Genomic DNA, 13,744 nt, shown 5'->3' with positions numbered 1-13,744 from the left:
GGTGGTTAACACTAATGAAAATAAGGATCACCTCAGAATCCAGTGGCTCCATCGAATTGGCTGGGCCCTCTGCAGGTGAGTGTAACCAGGAAAAAGGATGTCAATCTCCCTGATAAAAAAAGGGCACGCAGTTATTACCGTGGAAGAGAAAGTATTCTAACAATGTAGGACAAGAGTCCCAACAATCTCCAAGCCTGGGTTCCACAGCAGAGCAGGCAGTGACCAGGACATCTACACGTCAGGTACTGAGGACCCACACCCAGCACTGCCCTGTCGGCCTTTGGCAGCTTCCACAAACATTCACAATCATTGAAATAGATTTAAATTATTTACTTTTCTTATAAAATACCACATTTAATTAATTAAAAATAGACAAAAAACTAGGGCGGCACGGTAGCGCAGCGGTAGAGTTGCTGCTTTACAGCGAATGCAGCGCCGGAGACTCAGGTTCGATCCTGACTACGGGTGCTGCACTGTAAGGAGTTTGTACGTTCTCCCCGTGACCTGCGTGGGTTTTCTCCGAGATCTTCGGTTTCCTCCCACACTCCAAAGACGTACAGGTATGTAGGTTAATTGGCTGGGTAAATGTAAAAATTGTCCCTAGTGGGTGTAGGATAGTGTTAATGTACGGGGATCGCTGGGCGGCACGGACTTGGAGGGCCGAAAAGGCCTGTTTCCGGCTGTATATATATGATATGATATGATATGATAAATCTTTAACTGAAGACACAAGTTCAGTTTCAGTTTAGTTTAGAGTCATGCATAGCGAGGTACAGTGAAAAGCTTTTGTTGCGTGCTAACCAGTCAGCGGAAAGACAATACATGATTACAATCGAGCCATTTACAGTGTATGATAAGAGAATAACTTTTAGTGCAAGGTAAAGCCAGTAAGGTCTGATCAAAGATATTCCGAGGGTCACCAATGAGGTAGATAGTAGTTCAGGACTGCTCTCTAGTTGTGGTAGGACGATTCAGTTGCCTGATAAAGTGCTGGAGTAACTCAGCGGGTCAGGCAGCATCTCTGGAGAACATGGATAGGTGATGTTTTGGGTCAGTCTGACGTAGGGTGCCGACCTCTGCACACGCAAGGCATTTGACAAGATTCTGCATGGTAGGCTGCTCTGGAAAGCTAGATCACATGGGATCCAGGGAGAGCTAGCAGAATGGATGGAAAATTGGCTTCATAGAAGGAAGCAGAGGGTGGTGGTGGAAAGTTGTGTTTCGTACTAGAGGCCTGTGACTAGTGGTGTGCCTCAGGGTTCGGAGCTGGACCCATTGCTGTTTGTCATCCATAACAATTATTTGGATGAAACATAGACACATAGAAAATAGATGCAGGAGTAGGCCATTCGGCCCTTCGAGCCAGCACCGCCATTCATTATGATCAAGGCTGATCATCCAAAATCAGTAGCCCGTTCCTGCTTTTCCCCGTATCCCTCGATTCTGTTAGCCCTAAGAGCTATATCTAACTCTCCCTTGATGAGAATGTACAAGGAACGATTAGTAAGTTTGTAGATGACACTAAAGTGGGTGATATTGTTGACAGCGAAGATGGTTGTCAAAAATTGCAGCAGGATCTTGATCGGTTGTGCAGGTGGGCTGAGGAATGGTTGATGGGATTTAATACAAGTGTTGCGTTTTGGAACATCTAACCAGGGCAGGACCTTCACAGTGAATGGCAGGGCTCTAGGGAATGTTGTGGAGCAGAGGGATCTAGGACTGCAGGTACATAGTTCCTTGAAAGGGGCATCACAGGTGGATAGGGTGGTTAAGAAGGCTTTCGGCACATTGACCATCATCAGTCATGAGTATAGAAGTTGGGAGGTCATGTTACAGTAGTGCAGGATATTGACAAGGCCACATTTGGAGTTTTGATCACCCTGATATCGGAAAGATGTTGTTAAGCTGGAATGGGTGCAGAGAAGATTTATGAGGGTGTTGCCAGGAGTTGGGGGCCCGAGCTATAGTGAGAGGTTGAGCAGGCTAGGACCTTATTCCTTGGAGCACAGAAGGATGAGGGGTGATCTTATAGAGATGTATAGGATCTGGGGAGGAATGGATAGGATTAATGCACAGAGGCTTTTATCCAGAGCAGAGTAATCAAGAACCAGAGGACATAGGTTCAAGGTGAGGACAGAAAGATTTAATAGGAATATGACGGGCAACTTTTACTTTTACACAAAGGGTGATAGGTATATGAAACGGCCTGCCAGAGGAGGTAGTTGAGGCAGGAACTATCACAACATTTAAGAAACATTTGGACAGGTACATGGAGTGAAAAGGCTTGGAGGGATGGATGGGACGAGTGTAGACTAGCGACTAAGCTTGTATACACTGGAATTTAGAAGGATGAGAGGGGATCTTATCGAAACATATAAGATTATTAAGGGGTTGGACACGTTACAGGCAGGAAACATGTTCCCAATGTTGGGGGAGTCCTGAACCAGGGGCCACAGTTTAAGAATAAGGGGTAGGCCATTTAGAACGGAGATGAGGAAAAACTTTTTCAGTCAGAGAGTTGTAAATCTGTGGAATTCTCTGCCTCAGAAGGCAGTGGAGGCCAATTCTCTGAATGCATTCAAGAGAGAGCTAGATAGAGCTCTTAAGGATAGCGGAGTCAGGGGGTATGGGGAGAAGGCAGGAACGGGGTACTGATTGAGAATGATCAGCCATGATCACATTGAATGGTGGTGCTGGCTCGAAGGGCCGAATGGCCTACTCCTGCACCTATTGTCTATTGCCTATGGATGGGGCAAGTTGGTCAGTGTGAGCAAGTTGGGCCAAAGGGGCCTGTTTCCATGTGTGACGCCATGACTCCACGAGTCCAGCGCATAAAAAATGTAGGACAAATACTTACACGGCAGCCCTCTCCACCATTGTTTTAATCAACCGGTTCATGTGTCCGGACAGAACAGATACCTCATCTCGTAGCCATATTCTCATGTCAGTCGCCACCTATAAAATGGTTCATCGCATATAGTGATGTAGAGTTTAGGATTAGGTTTTATTATCGCCACATGCACTAAGTTACAGTGAAAAGCCTCATTTTGCACGCTGTCCAAGCAAAACAGATAATACTACACAAAAATTACACTCAATCCAAACACAAGTACAACAGGAAAAGTGAAGGGAAAGATACAGAGTGCTGAATATAGTTAGCATCGTAGCGCATCAGTTTCAGAGGCAAAGTCCAATGTCCGCAATGAGGTAGGTCATAAGGGATAGGAGTATAATTAGGCCATTCGGCCCATCAAGTCTACTCCGCCATTCAAATCATGCCTGATCTATCTCTCCCTCCTAACCCCATTCTCCTGCCTTCTCCCCATAACCTCTGACACCCTTTCTAATCAAGAATGTATCTAACTTTGCCATAACAATATCCATTGACCTGGCCTCCACAGCTTTCTGTGGCGAAGAATTCCACAGATTCACCACCCTCTGACTAAAGATGGGGGAAAATTAGGTTTTATGGGGGGAAGAAGGTAGGGGGATAGGTAAGGGGGGGAATTGGGACCGTACCCTAGTTTATTGCAGGGCCATTCAGAAGCCTGATAACAAAGGGGAAGACATTGTCATTGACTCTGGCGGTGAGTGTTTTCAAGCTTCTGTATCTTCTGACCGATGGGAGTGGGGAGAAGAAGGAATGACCAGGGTGGGATTGTTTGCTTTCTCGAGGCATCTTGAAGTGTAGTTGGAGTCAATGGTGGGGAGTCTGGTCGGTGTGATGGACTGGGTTACATTGGGATTATTTTCCTCAGAAAAGTTACATCGAGTTTGGAAACGGGCCCTTCGGCCCAACTTGCCCACACCGGCCAACATGTCCCAGCTACACCAGTCCCACTTGCCTGCGCTTGGTCAATATCCCTCCAAACCTGTCCTATCAACGTACCTGTCTAACTGTCTCTTAAACATTGGGATAGTCCCAGCCTCAACTACCTCCTCTGGCAACTTGTTCCATACACCCACCACCCTTTGTGTGAAATTGAATAAGGAGAAACCGTGTTCACTACTGGGTGCTGCAGGGTATAAAAGTATAAAAAATGCACCAAATGGTATGATTTCTGTATTGTCCGCTCAGTTTGCCTGGACCTACCTGATCTCCCGGTTGCCAAACACTTTAACTCCCCCTCCCATTCCCACACTGGCCTTTCTGTCCTGGGCCTCTTCCATTGTCAGAGTGAGGCCCAATGCAAATTGGAGGAACAGAACCTCATATTTTGCTTGGGCAGCTTATACCCCACGGGTATGAATATTAACCTCTAACTTCAAGTAACCCTTGCTTCCCTCTCTCTCTCTCTGTCCCTCCCCCGTCCAGGTTCTCCGACTAGTTTGACTGTCCTCCTGATTACATTTTACTTTGTATGCCTCGTCATCACCTTCCCCTAACTAACAGTGACCTATTCTACATTTTCCATGAACTTTGTCCCCTTTGATCTCTCGTTTTCACACCTTGCCCTTCCATATCTCTCGTTTCCCTCTCCCCTGACTCTCAGCCTGAAGAAGGGTCTCGACCCGAAACGTCACCCATTCATTCCTTCCATCCAAAGATGCTGCCTGGCCCGCTGAGTTACTCCAGCACTTTGTGTCTGACTTCTGATATATTGTTGTACCAGATACTTGGCATTAGTTGGGAGATAGTACCTTTATGAAAGAAATGTTTTTGGCCGAGGAAGCAACCACACCCAAGAGCCTGCAGACACTGCTGGTGGATCAAATGACACATAAGGAAGATATCATTTGGAGCAACGGTAGAGTCGCTGCCTTACAGCGAATGCAGCACCGGAGACCCGGGTTCGATCCTGACTACGGGTGCTGTCTGTACGGAGTTTGTACGTTCTCCCCGTGACCTGTGTGGGTTTTCTCCGAGATCTTCGGTTTCCTCCCTCACTCCAAAGATGTACAGGCTTGTAAATTAATTGGCTAGGTAAATGTAAAAATTGTCCCTGGCGTGTGTAGGATAGTGTTAATATGCGGGAGTCGCTGGTCAGCGCGGGCCAAAAGGGCCTGTTTCCACGCTGTATCTCTAAACTAAACTAAATTAAACTAATCTGGCAAAAATATAATCGCCCTGTGTGCTAGAAATGAGATTGAATGGAACACAAAGATTTAACTTGCCTGGTCATTTCTGCTGCGACCAGTGTGTAATTTTCCAGCAGTTTCCCCAATCAGTTCCTGAAATTAAAAAGGGCACACTGCAATAATATCTTTAATAGAAAAACCTCAGCAGTAGATAACCATTTCTGTTGACTTAATAGTAAGATAATGACTTTCATAGTTTGGTAATGTGGAGAGATCAGCTTATATACGGAACGCTAACTACATTGTTACTCAGATGCCACTGGTAGAAAAATAAATTCAAGCACACACTGATAAAAAAATATGATTACGTGATTAAATTTCTGGCAATGGTTTTGTTGAAAATCATTACAGCTAAGTTTAATAACGGCAGATTCGCAAACATCATATTAATAATCATTCCGACAATTTGCATAACAAAATTAATAATTAGCCTTGCCTTCTTAAATCATACACCTCACTTAGTTCTTTAGATATGTTAACAGTACAGCACACTTTCATTTATAAAGGGAGGCAGTGTGAGCCATGAGGAGAATGCTATGAGGCTGCAGGGTGACCTGAATAGGTTGGGTGAGTGGGCAGATGCATGGCAGATGCAGCATAATGTGGATAAATGTGAGGTTATCCACTTTGGTAACAAGATCCAATCAATCAACTTCAAATCTTTCCCAGGATCGCACTGTTATGGTGGTGGTTGAAGCAGATACATTAGTGGCATTTAAAAGATTTTTGACCAAGCACTCGACCAAGTGGACCCGTTGGGCCCAAACCTCTCCTGCATTGGTGCAGCACCCTCTCCTCTCCCTCCCCTCCCACCCACTCCATCCCCCTCAACCCCTCTTATCCTCCCTCCTCCTCCCCCCCCCCCCCCTCCCTCCCCCCCCCCTCACTGCACCCCCTCCCTCTCTAAGAGATAGATTTAAACTTTAAAATGTGAATAACAAAAAATATAACACCGATTTCAATGAAACTTCTTCCATTAGCACCAAAGGGACGACGGTGAGTAAGGTGGGCCTAAAATTGTTGCGCTATCGTGTACCGTTTTGGCTGTAGTTCAGGAACAAACAAACAAACAAACAAACGAGAGTTTTAGTATATAGATATGGATATGCAGGGAATGGAGGGATATCGGTTATGTGCAGGTAGTTTGGTGATGGTCTTGGCATCATGTTCAGCACGGACATTATGGGCCGAAGGGCCTGTTCGGGAGGTTAATCCCCGGGATGGCGGGACTGTCGCATGAGGAAAGATTGGAAAGACTGGGCTTGTATTCACGGGAATTTAGAAGGATGAGAGGGGATCCTATAGAAACATATAAAACTATAAAAGGACTGGACAAGCTAGATGCAGGAAAAATGTTCCCAATGTTGGAGGAGTCCAGAACTAGGGGCCACACAGTCTAAGAATAGAGGGGAGGCCATTTAAAACTGAGATGAGAAAAAACATTTTCACCCAGAGAATTGTGAATTTGTGGAATTCTCAACCACAGAAGGCAGTGGAGGCCAATTCACTGGATGGATTTAAAAGAGAGCTAGATAGAGCTCTAGGGGCTAGCGGAATCAAGGGAGATGGGGAGAAGGCAGGCACAGGGTTACTGATTGTGGATGATCAGCCATGATCACGATGAATGGCGGTGCGTACAGGCTCGAAGGGCCAAATGGCCTCCTCTTGCACCTATTTTCCATGTTTCTATGTGCTTATAGTGTTCCATGTTTTGTCTTCTATGTTAACATCCAAAGGCCACTTTTCGAAAGAATTATTGTTTGTTTTACTTGGTAACAGATTTGTTGATCCTTGGGGCAACTCATATCAGAATCAGCACCTTGTTATTGAGACTGTTCGTGAGACTGTATCGCTAAAGGTCTGAAGAAGGGTCTCGACCCGAAACGTCACCCATTCCTTCTCTCCAGAGATGCTGCCTGACCCGCTGAGTTACTCCAGCATTTTGTGTCTACCTTCGATTTTAACCAGCATCTGCAGCTTTTTTCCCTACGCATTCATGAGAGCAATCCAGGTTATAAATCTTAACCACATTTCCAGACCTATATCCAGATATTCCTGGGAACTTCTATTCATTACAATTTTGTTCCCCAAGCTTTGATAAGTGTTCTCCCCTGTGGGTAGAAATGTCCAACACTAGTGGGCATAGCTGCACAAAGAGAGGGACAAGGTTTAGTGGAGAGGTGTCGAGCAAGCAGAGAGTGGTGGGGGTTATAGAATAGACAATAGGTGCAGGAGGAGGCCATTCGGCCCTTCGAGCCCGCACCGCCATTCAATGTGATCATGGCTGATCATTCTCGATCAGTACCCCGTTCCTGCCTTCTCCCCATACCCCCTGACTCCGCTATCCTTAAGAGCTCTATCTAGCTCTCTCTTGAATGCATTCAGAGAATTGGCCTCCACTGCCTTCTGAGGCAGAGAATTCCACAGATTCACAACTCTCTGACTGAAAACGTTTTTCCTCATCTCAGTTCTAAATGGCCTACCCCTTATTCTTAAACTGTGGCCCCTTGTTCTGGACTCCCCCAACATTGGGAACATGTTTCCTGCCTCTAACGTGTCCAACCCCTTAATAATCTTATACGCTTCGATAAGATCTCCTCTCATCCTTCTAAATTCCAGTGTATCCACTAAATTCCAGTGCCTGGGGTGGTTGGTGGTGGAGGCAGATACCACAGTGGCATTTAAGAGGCACGTGGAAGTGCAAGGAATAGAGGGGGAAGAATGATGCACAGGCAGATGTGATCAGTTTAACTTGGCCATCAGGCTCGGCACAGACACTGTGGGCCGAAGGGCCTGTCCTGTGCTGTGCTGTTCTATGTTCCGTGGTCATCTCACCTTCAGTCTCCGCTCATGGGCTGTGTGAATGTCCTCATCCCCGTCTTTGATCACGAAGGTCCCTTTGCTCCATTCTTCGTGAATCTTAAAACAGTTTTGAAAATCAAAAACATCTCGCGCTGAATCTCGCAACTTGTGAAGTGCAATTTATACAAAAGTTATTCCCACTTCCCCTTGCAAAGGTGGGAGATGAAGCTTTAGTAATATCGGCCAGGAATTTATCAAACGACGACAAATACTGAACTTCTAGTTCTGTGGCATCCAGGTTTAACAGATTCAGACACAAAAGGTCATTGGTGATAGGAGCAGAATTAGGCCATTCGGCCCATCAAGTCTACTCCGCCATTCAATCAAGGCTGATCTATCTGTCCCTCCTAACCCCATTTTCCTGCCTTCTGCCCATAACCGTTGACATCCATACTAATCAAGAATCTATCTATCTCTGCCTTGGAAATGTCCATTGACAGTGTCCACAGTCTTCTGTGGCGAAGAATTCTCTGACTAAAGAAATTCCTCCTCATCTCCTTCCGAAAGGAACGTCCTTTAATTCTGAGGCTGTGACCTCTAGTCCTACACTCTCCCACTAGTGGAAACATCCTCTCCACATCCACTCTTCCAAGCCTTTCATAATTCGGTACGTTTCAAGGTTCTAGTTCTGTGAACAGTCCAAATGCAGCTGAAGAAGCAATGTTTAGTCAGAGGGTGGTGAATCTGTGGAACTCATTGCCACAGAGGGCTGTGGAAGCCAAGTCAGTGGATATTTTTAAGGCAGAGATAGACAAATTCTTGATTAGAATGGGTGTCAAGGGTTAAGGGGGGGGGGAAGGTAGGATAATGGGATTCGGAGGCAGAGAATCATCCATGACTGAGTGGGGGAATAGACTCGACGGGCCGAATGGCCTAATTCTACTCCTATAACTTGTGAACTTGTAAACATCTTTACTTTGATGATCAATCCAGTTCATTGCAGTTTTTGATTACCTTGTCCATTCCATTTAGAATTTGATCCATTTCTGACTTTGTTAGCAGCCCGGCCTTCTCCAAAGCCTTGCTATAGGCCTTGCTTCCTTGTATGTCTGCAGACCACATGCGTTGATCATAAGAAATAGAAGCATTAAACTTCTCCATTATTGGATCAATGGCTCCGACAAATCTTCCTCCCCATAGTTTATCACCCTGAGGATACAAAAATCGTTGGCACATATTGTACGGTTGACTTGCAAAACATATAACATTCCCATGAGCAACTTATTACTAAATCAGTTCATGTAATTTGCACAGTTTTAGGGGAAGCCAAAATGCAAATCAGTTGAGACAACGTATGGTGCATTAAAGGTTGACACAAAATGCTGGAGTAACTCATCGGGACAGGCGGCACGGTGGCGCAGCGGTAGAGTTGCTGCCTTACAGCGAATGCAGCGCCGGAGACTCAGGTTCGATCCTGACTACGGGCGCCGTCTGTACGGAGTTTGTACGTTCTCCCCGTGACCTACGTGGGTTTTCTCCGAGATCTTCGGTTTCCTCCCACACTCCAAAGATGTACAGGTACGTAGGTTAATTGGCTGGGCAAATGTAAAAATTGTCCATAGTGGGTATAGGATAGTGTTAATGTGCGGGGATCGCTGGGCGGCGCAGACCCGGTGGGCCGAAGGACCTGTTTCTGTGCTGTATCTCTGTATCTGTATCTCTGGAGAGAAGGAATGAGTGACGTTTCGGGTCACGAACCTTTCTCAGACTGAGAGTCAGGGGGGAGGGAAACTAGAGATATGGAAGGGCAAGGTGTGGAAATGATAGATCAAAGCAGATGCTGCCCAAGTAAATGTAGTATATAGTTAATTGTTGGCCAAGGGGAAGGTGACAATGAGACATACAAACAGTAAAATTAATCATGACAGTGAAACTAGTTGGGGAACTAGGATGGGGGAGGAACGGAGAGAGAGGGAAAGCAAGGGTTACTTGAAGTTAGAGAAATCAATGTTCATACCGCTGGGGTGTAAGCTGCCCAAGCAAAATATGAGGTGATGTTCCTTCAATTTGCGTTTGGCCTCACTCTGACAATGGAGGAGGCCCAGGCCAGAAAGGTCAGTGTGGGAATGGGAGAGGGAGTTAAAGTGTTTAGCAACCCGGAAATCAGGTAGGCCCAGAGGAACTGAGCGAAGGTGTTCAGCGAAACGATCGCCGGGCCCGCGCTTGGTCTCGCCGATATATAGGAGTCCACATCTGGAACGGAGGATAGATGAGGTAGGGGGAGGTGCAAGTGAACCTCTGCCTCACCTGAGAGGACTGTCGGGGTCCTTGGACGGGGTCGAGGGAGCAGGAGAAATGGAATGAAAACACTGCTTTAAAAGATATCACCACACTTTCATATTACTTGAAGTAACATTTTCTTAAGACTTGAAATCACCAATATTTTTTTGTTACCACATGTTGCAAGGAAGCTTTTGAACCACAAACAATTACAAAGTTTAAAAGGCATTCATACAGATACATGAATAGAAAAGGTTGAGAGATATAGGCCAGACGCAGTCATAAGATCATAAGTGATAGAAGTAGAATTAGGCCATTCGGCCCATCAAGTCTACTCCGCCATTCAATCATGGCTGATCTATCTCTCCCTCCTAACCCAATTCTCCTGCCTTCTCCCCATAACCCCTGACACCTGTACTAATCAAGAATCTATCTATCTTTGCCTTAAGTATATCCACTGATTCTGCCTCCAGTCTTCTGTGGCAAAGAATTCCACAGATTCACCACCCCCTGACTAAAGAAATTCCTCCTCATCTCCTTCCTAAAAGAACATCCTTTAATTCCGAGACTGTGACCTCTAGTCCTAGACTCTCCCACTAGTGGAAACATCCTCTCCACATCCACTCTGTCCATGCCTTTCACTATTCGGTACGTTTCAATGAGGTCCCCCCTGATTCTTCGAAACTCCAGCGAGTACAGGCCCAGTGTCATCAAACGCTCATGATATGTTAACCTACTCAGTCCTGGGGTCATTCTTGTAGTCAGATGGGACTAGCTTGGACGGACATCTTGATCAACAAGGGCGAGTTGGGCAGAAGGGCCTGTTTCCATGCTGTGTGACTCGATTACTTCAAAAATAATTTGTTAGCTTTCGGGCACTTTGGAATGAACCAGTTAATGAAAAATGGCATGATAATGCAGAGCTGTCTTTTACAGAGACCTATCACACCCTGGTCACACCGTGCACTTCAGGCAGGAGATGCAGACGTTTGAAAACGCACACCTCCAGTTTCAGGGAGAGCTTCATCCCAGCTGTTATCGGGCAACTGAACCGTTCCCTCACCAACTCGAGTTGTCCTGGCCTCCCATCGACCTCAATGGAGGCTTTTGAACTAACTTGAATCGGACATTATCCTGCATTAAACGTTGTGCTTTTTATCCTGTAACTGTACACTGTGGACAGCCTGGTTGCAACAAGAACAAAAGCTTTTCACTAGACTAAACCACACGGTAAGTTTGTTAAAAAAAACAACATGCATTGCAACACATTGGAATACCCCATTGCCCAATGCCATTACCAATAAACGATGGCTCAATGGAACTGTCACATCCTCGAACGCAGAAAGATCGAGCACCACAGTGGAATCTGCGTTCATTTTATGTTTGTTTTACCCCAGGACAAAAAGCAAAGAATGTGGAGTGACTCTGCCTAGATAGTTGTTTAAGGTGAAACGGCAGGCGGTGGAGTTCTGGCATTAGCAGGTAATGCAAGCATTCAGGGGAAAGTATCACACACAAAAAAAAGGGAAATAGATGCAAAGTTTTTAAAAAAAATGAACAGAATAGAAACCAGGCAATAGGACTTCGCTTGTGAAATACGGGCTTTCAACCAGTTTCAAGCACTTTGGTTTCAGTTCTGAAGGTTGATTTGATAGTAGGAAGTTCGTCCACACTTGCTGTGCATGGACGAGCAGGTAGTAGACAGGGCAATACTTCAAGGTGATGTTTGTTCTGCCTTCCAACATTCATAGTCCCACTCAAGTGAGAGCTATCTGAGTGGGGCAGAACTCCACAGTTGAGGAGATAGTTGGGGGAACACACACACAGAGTGGTGAGTCTGTGGAATTCTCTGCCACAGAAGGTAGTTGAGGCCAGTTCATTGGCTATATTTAAGAGGGAGTTAGATGTGGCCCTTTTTGCTAAAGGGATCAGGGGGTATGGAGAGAAGGCAGGTGCAGGCTACTGAGCTGGATGATCAGCCATGATCATATTGAATGGCGGTGCAGGCTCGAAGGGCCGAATGGCCTACTCCTGCACCTATTTTCTATGTTTCTATGTTTCACACACACACACACACACACACACACAAACACACACAAACACACACACACACACACTCACAAACAAACACACACAAACACACACTCACAAACACACACACACACACACACACAAACACAAACAAACAAACACACACACTCACAAACACACTCTCACAAACACACACAAACACACACACATACAAACACACAAACACACTCACAAACACACACACAAACACACACACAAACACACACACAAACACACACACAAACACACACACAAACAAACACACAAACACACAAACACACACACAAACAAACACACAAACAAACACACATACAAACACACACACACACACACAAACACACATACAAATACATATATATTCATATAAAGCAAGCAACGATGGAGGAGGAGTGGAATCATACGAGGAGGGAGTGTCTTTACTCCACCTGTCCGGAATAAATCTGAAGCTGCGGCTCTTAAAATTGGAGAGTTTAGTGCAACACTTTACCTCTGAGTTGGCCATTTCCAGCGCTGGATTTCCAAGGTCTCCTCCACAGATGATGTGGAAATAAATCTCTCGGTGGGTGAAGGAATCCCCGACCTGCTTGAGGGATAAACAAGTGTCAGTACACACACTGTGCGAGAAGGTTGAGCGAACGCCCGGCTGTCTGTAACACACCTGACTGACTGCACACAGTGCCAGTGCCAGCACCAACCAGGTCTACCTGCTGCTCCCAATCACCGCCCCAACTAGATCTACTTCAGCCTAGAAACTCCCAGTGCCAGGAACCGGAAAAATGACCCATCAGCTGAGATTGCTGGGATTTGCAGTCCAACCATTCAATTGCTGACTTCAAACCACAGTAATGTGCAATGGTTTTTACTTCAAGGACGCGAGCCCCTTTTGCAAACCAGCTGAACTTGTTCTTTTGAACCCTGTACTCACTGGAGCTCCGCAGCTGTCAGCAATAAGCGTCTGCAGACAAGGCTGGGCTAACAGTGCACACCCATAGAACAGGTCGGAATAGGCAGCAGCACTACCACACACTTCTTCTGAATTACTGGAGGCACAAGGAACTGCAGATTCTGGCTTGAAAAAGTAGCCACACAGTGTTAAAGTAACACTCAACGGGTCAGTCGGCATCCCTGGAGAACATTAATAGGACATGGATATATATATATGTATATATTTTATCCATGTCCTATTAATGTTCTCCAGGGATGCTGACTGACCCGTTGAGTGTTACTTCAACACTGTGTGTCTTACTTTTGCAAAAAAAAAAATTTTAAAGCATATGTACAAATAATAATAAACGACAAACTGGTTGTAGAATTCTTACATAGCTTCAATTTTTTGATTTTTAAAGAAAAACATAAAGATGAAAAGAGACTGGGGAAAAAAAGGGGCTATAAAACTATTAGAGAGAAAGCAAAGAAAAAAAGAGAATTACAAATATGAAGATTATGGGGGATAGATCCAGGAGTTAATGAGTATAGTTGTACATCCAACCCTAAACTCAAGTTTTAACTTTAG

General features: G+C 45.4%; 2 protein-coding genes across 3 annotated transcripts in view; both read right to left on the bottom strand.

The window, feature by feature from the left end:
* asl (argininosuccinate lyase) overlaps positions 1-13,009 on the bottom strand; it is a 38,869-nt gene extending 25,860 nt beyond the window's left edge. Inside the window, exons 1-7 of one of the 2 annotated variants that reach the window (XM_078422711.1) lie at positions 12,890-13,009; positions 12,719-12,811; positions 8,896-9,090; positions 7,915-7,998; positions 5,116-5,172; positions 2,858-2,955; positions 32-109 (exon numbers count right to left, since the gene is read on the bottom strand). In XM_078422711.1, the coding sequence (XP_078278837.1) occupies positions 32-109; positions 2,858-2,955; positions 5,116-5,172; positions 7,915-7,998; positions 8,896-9,090; positions 12,719-12,733 (527 nt within the window). In that variant the 5' untranslated portion in view covers positions 12,734-12,811; positions 12,890-13,009. The other variant, XM_078422712.1, reaches the window with a different exon arrangement.
* LOC144606219 (argininosuccinate lyase-like) overlaps positions 1-13,744 on the bottom strand; it is a 368,098-nt gene that overhangs the window by 308,661 nt on the left and 45,693 nt on the right. The window lies entirely within an intron of this gene.

Source organism: Rhinoraja longicauda, chromosome 26 (genome assembly GCF_053455715.1).
Source record: "Rhinoraja longicauda isolate Sanriku21f chromosome 26, sRhiLon1.1, whole genome shotgun sequence".
Lineage (NCBI taxonomy): Eukaryota > Metazoa > Chordata > Chondrichthyes > Rajiformes > Arhynchobatidae > Rhinoraja > Rhinoraja longicauda.
The sequence above is the reverse complement of the archived record's forward strand: the minus strand, read 5'-3'. Positions and strand labels throughout refer to the sequence as shown.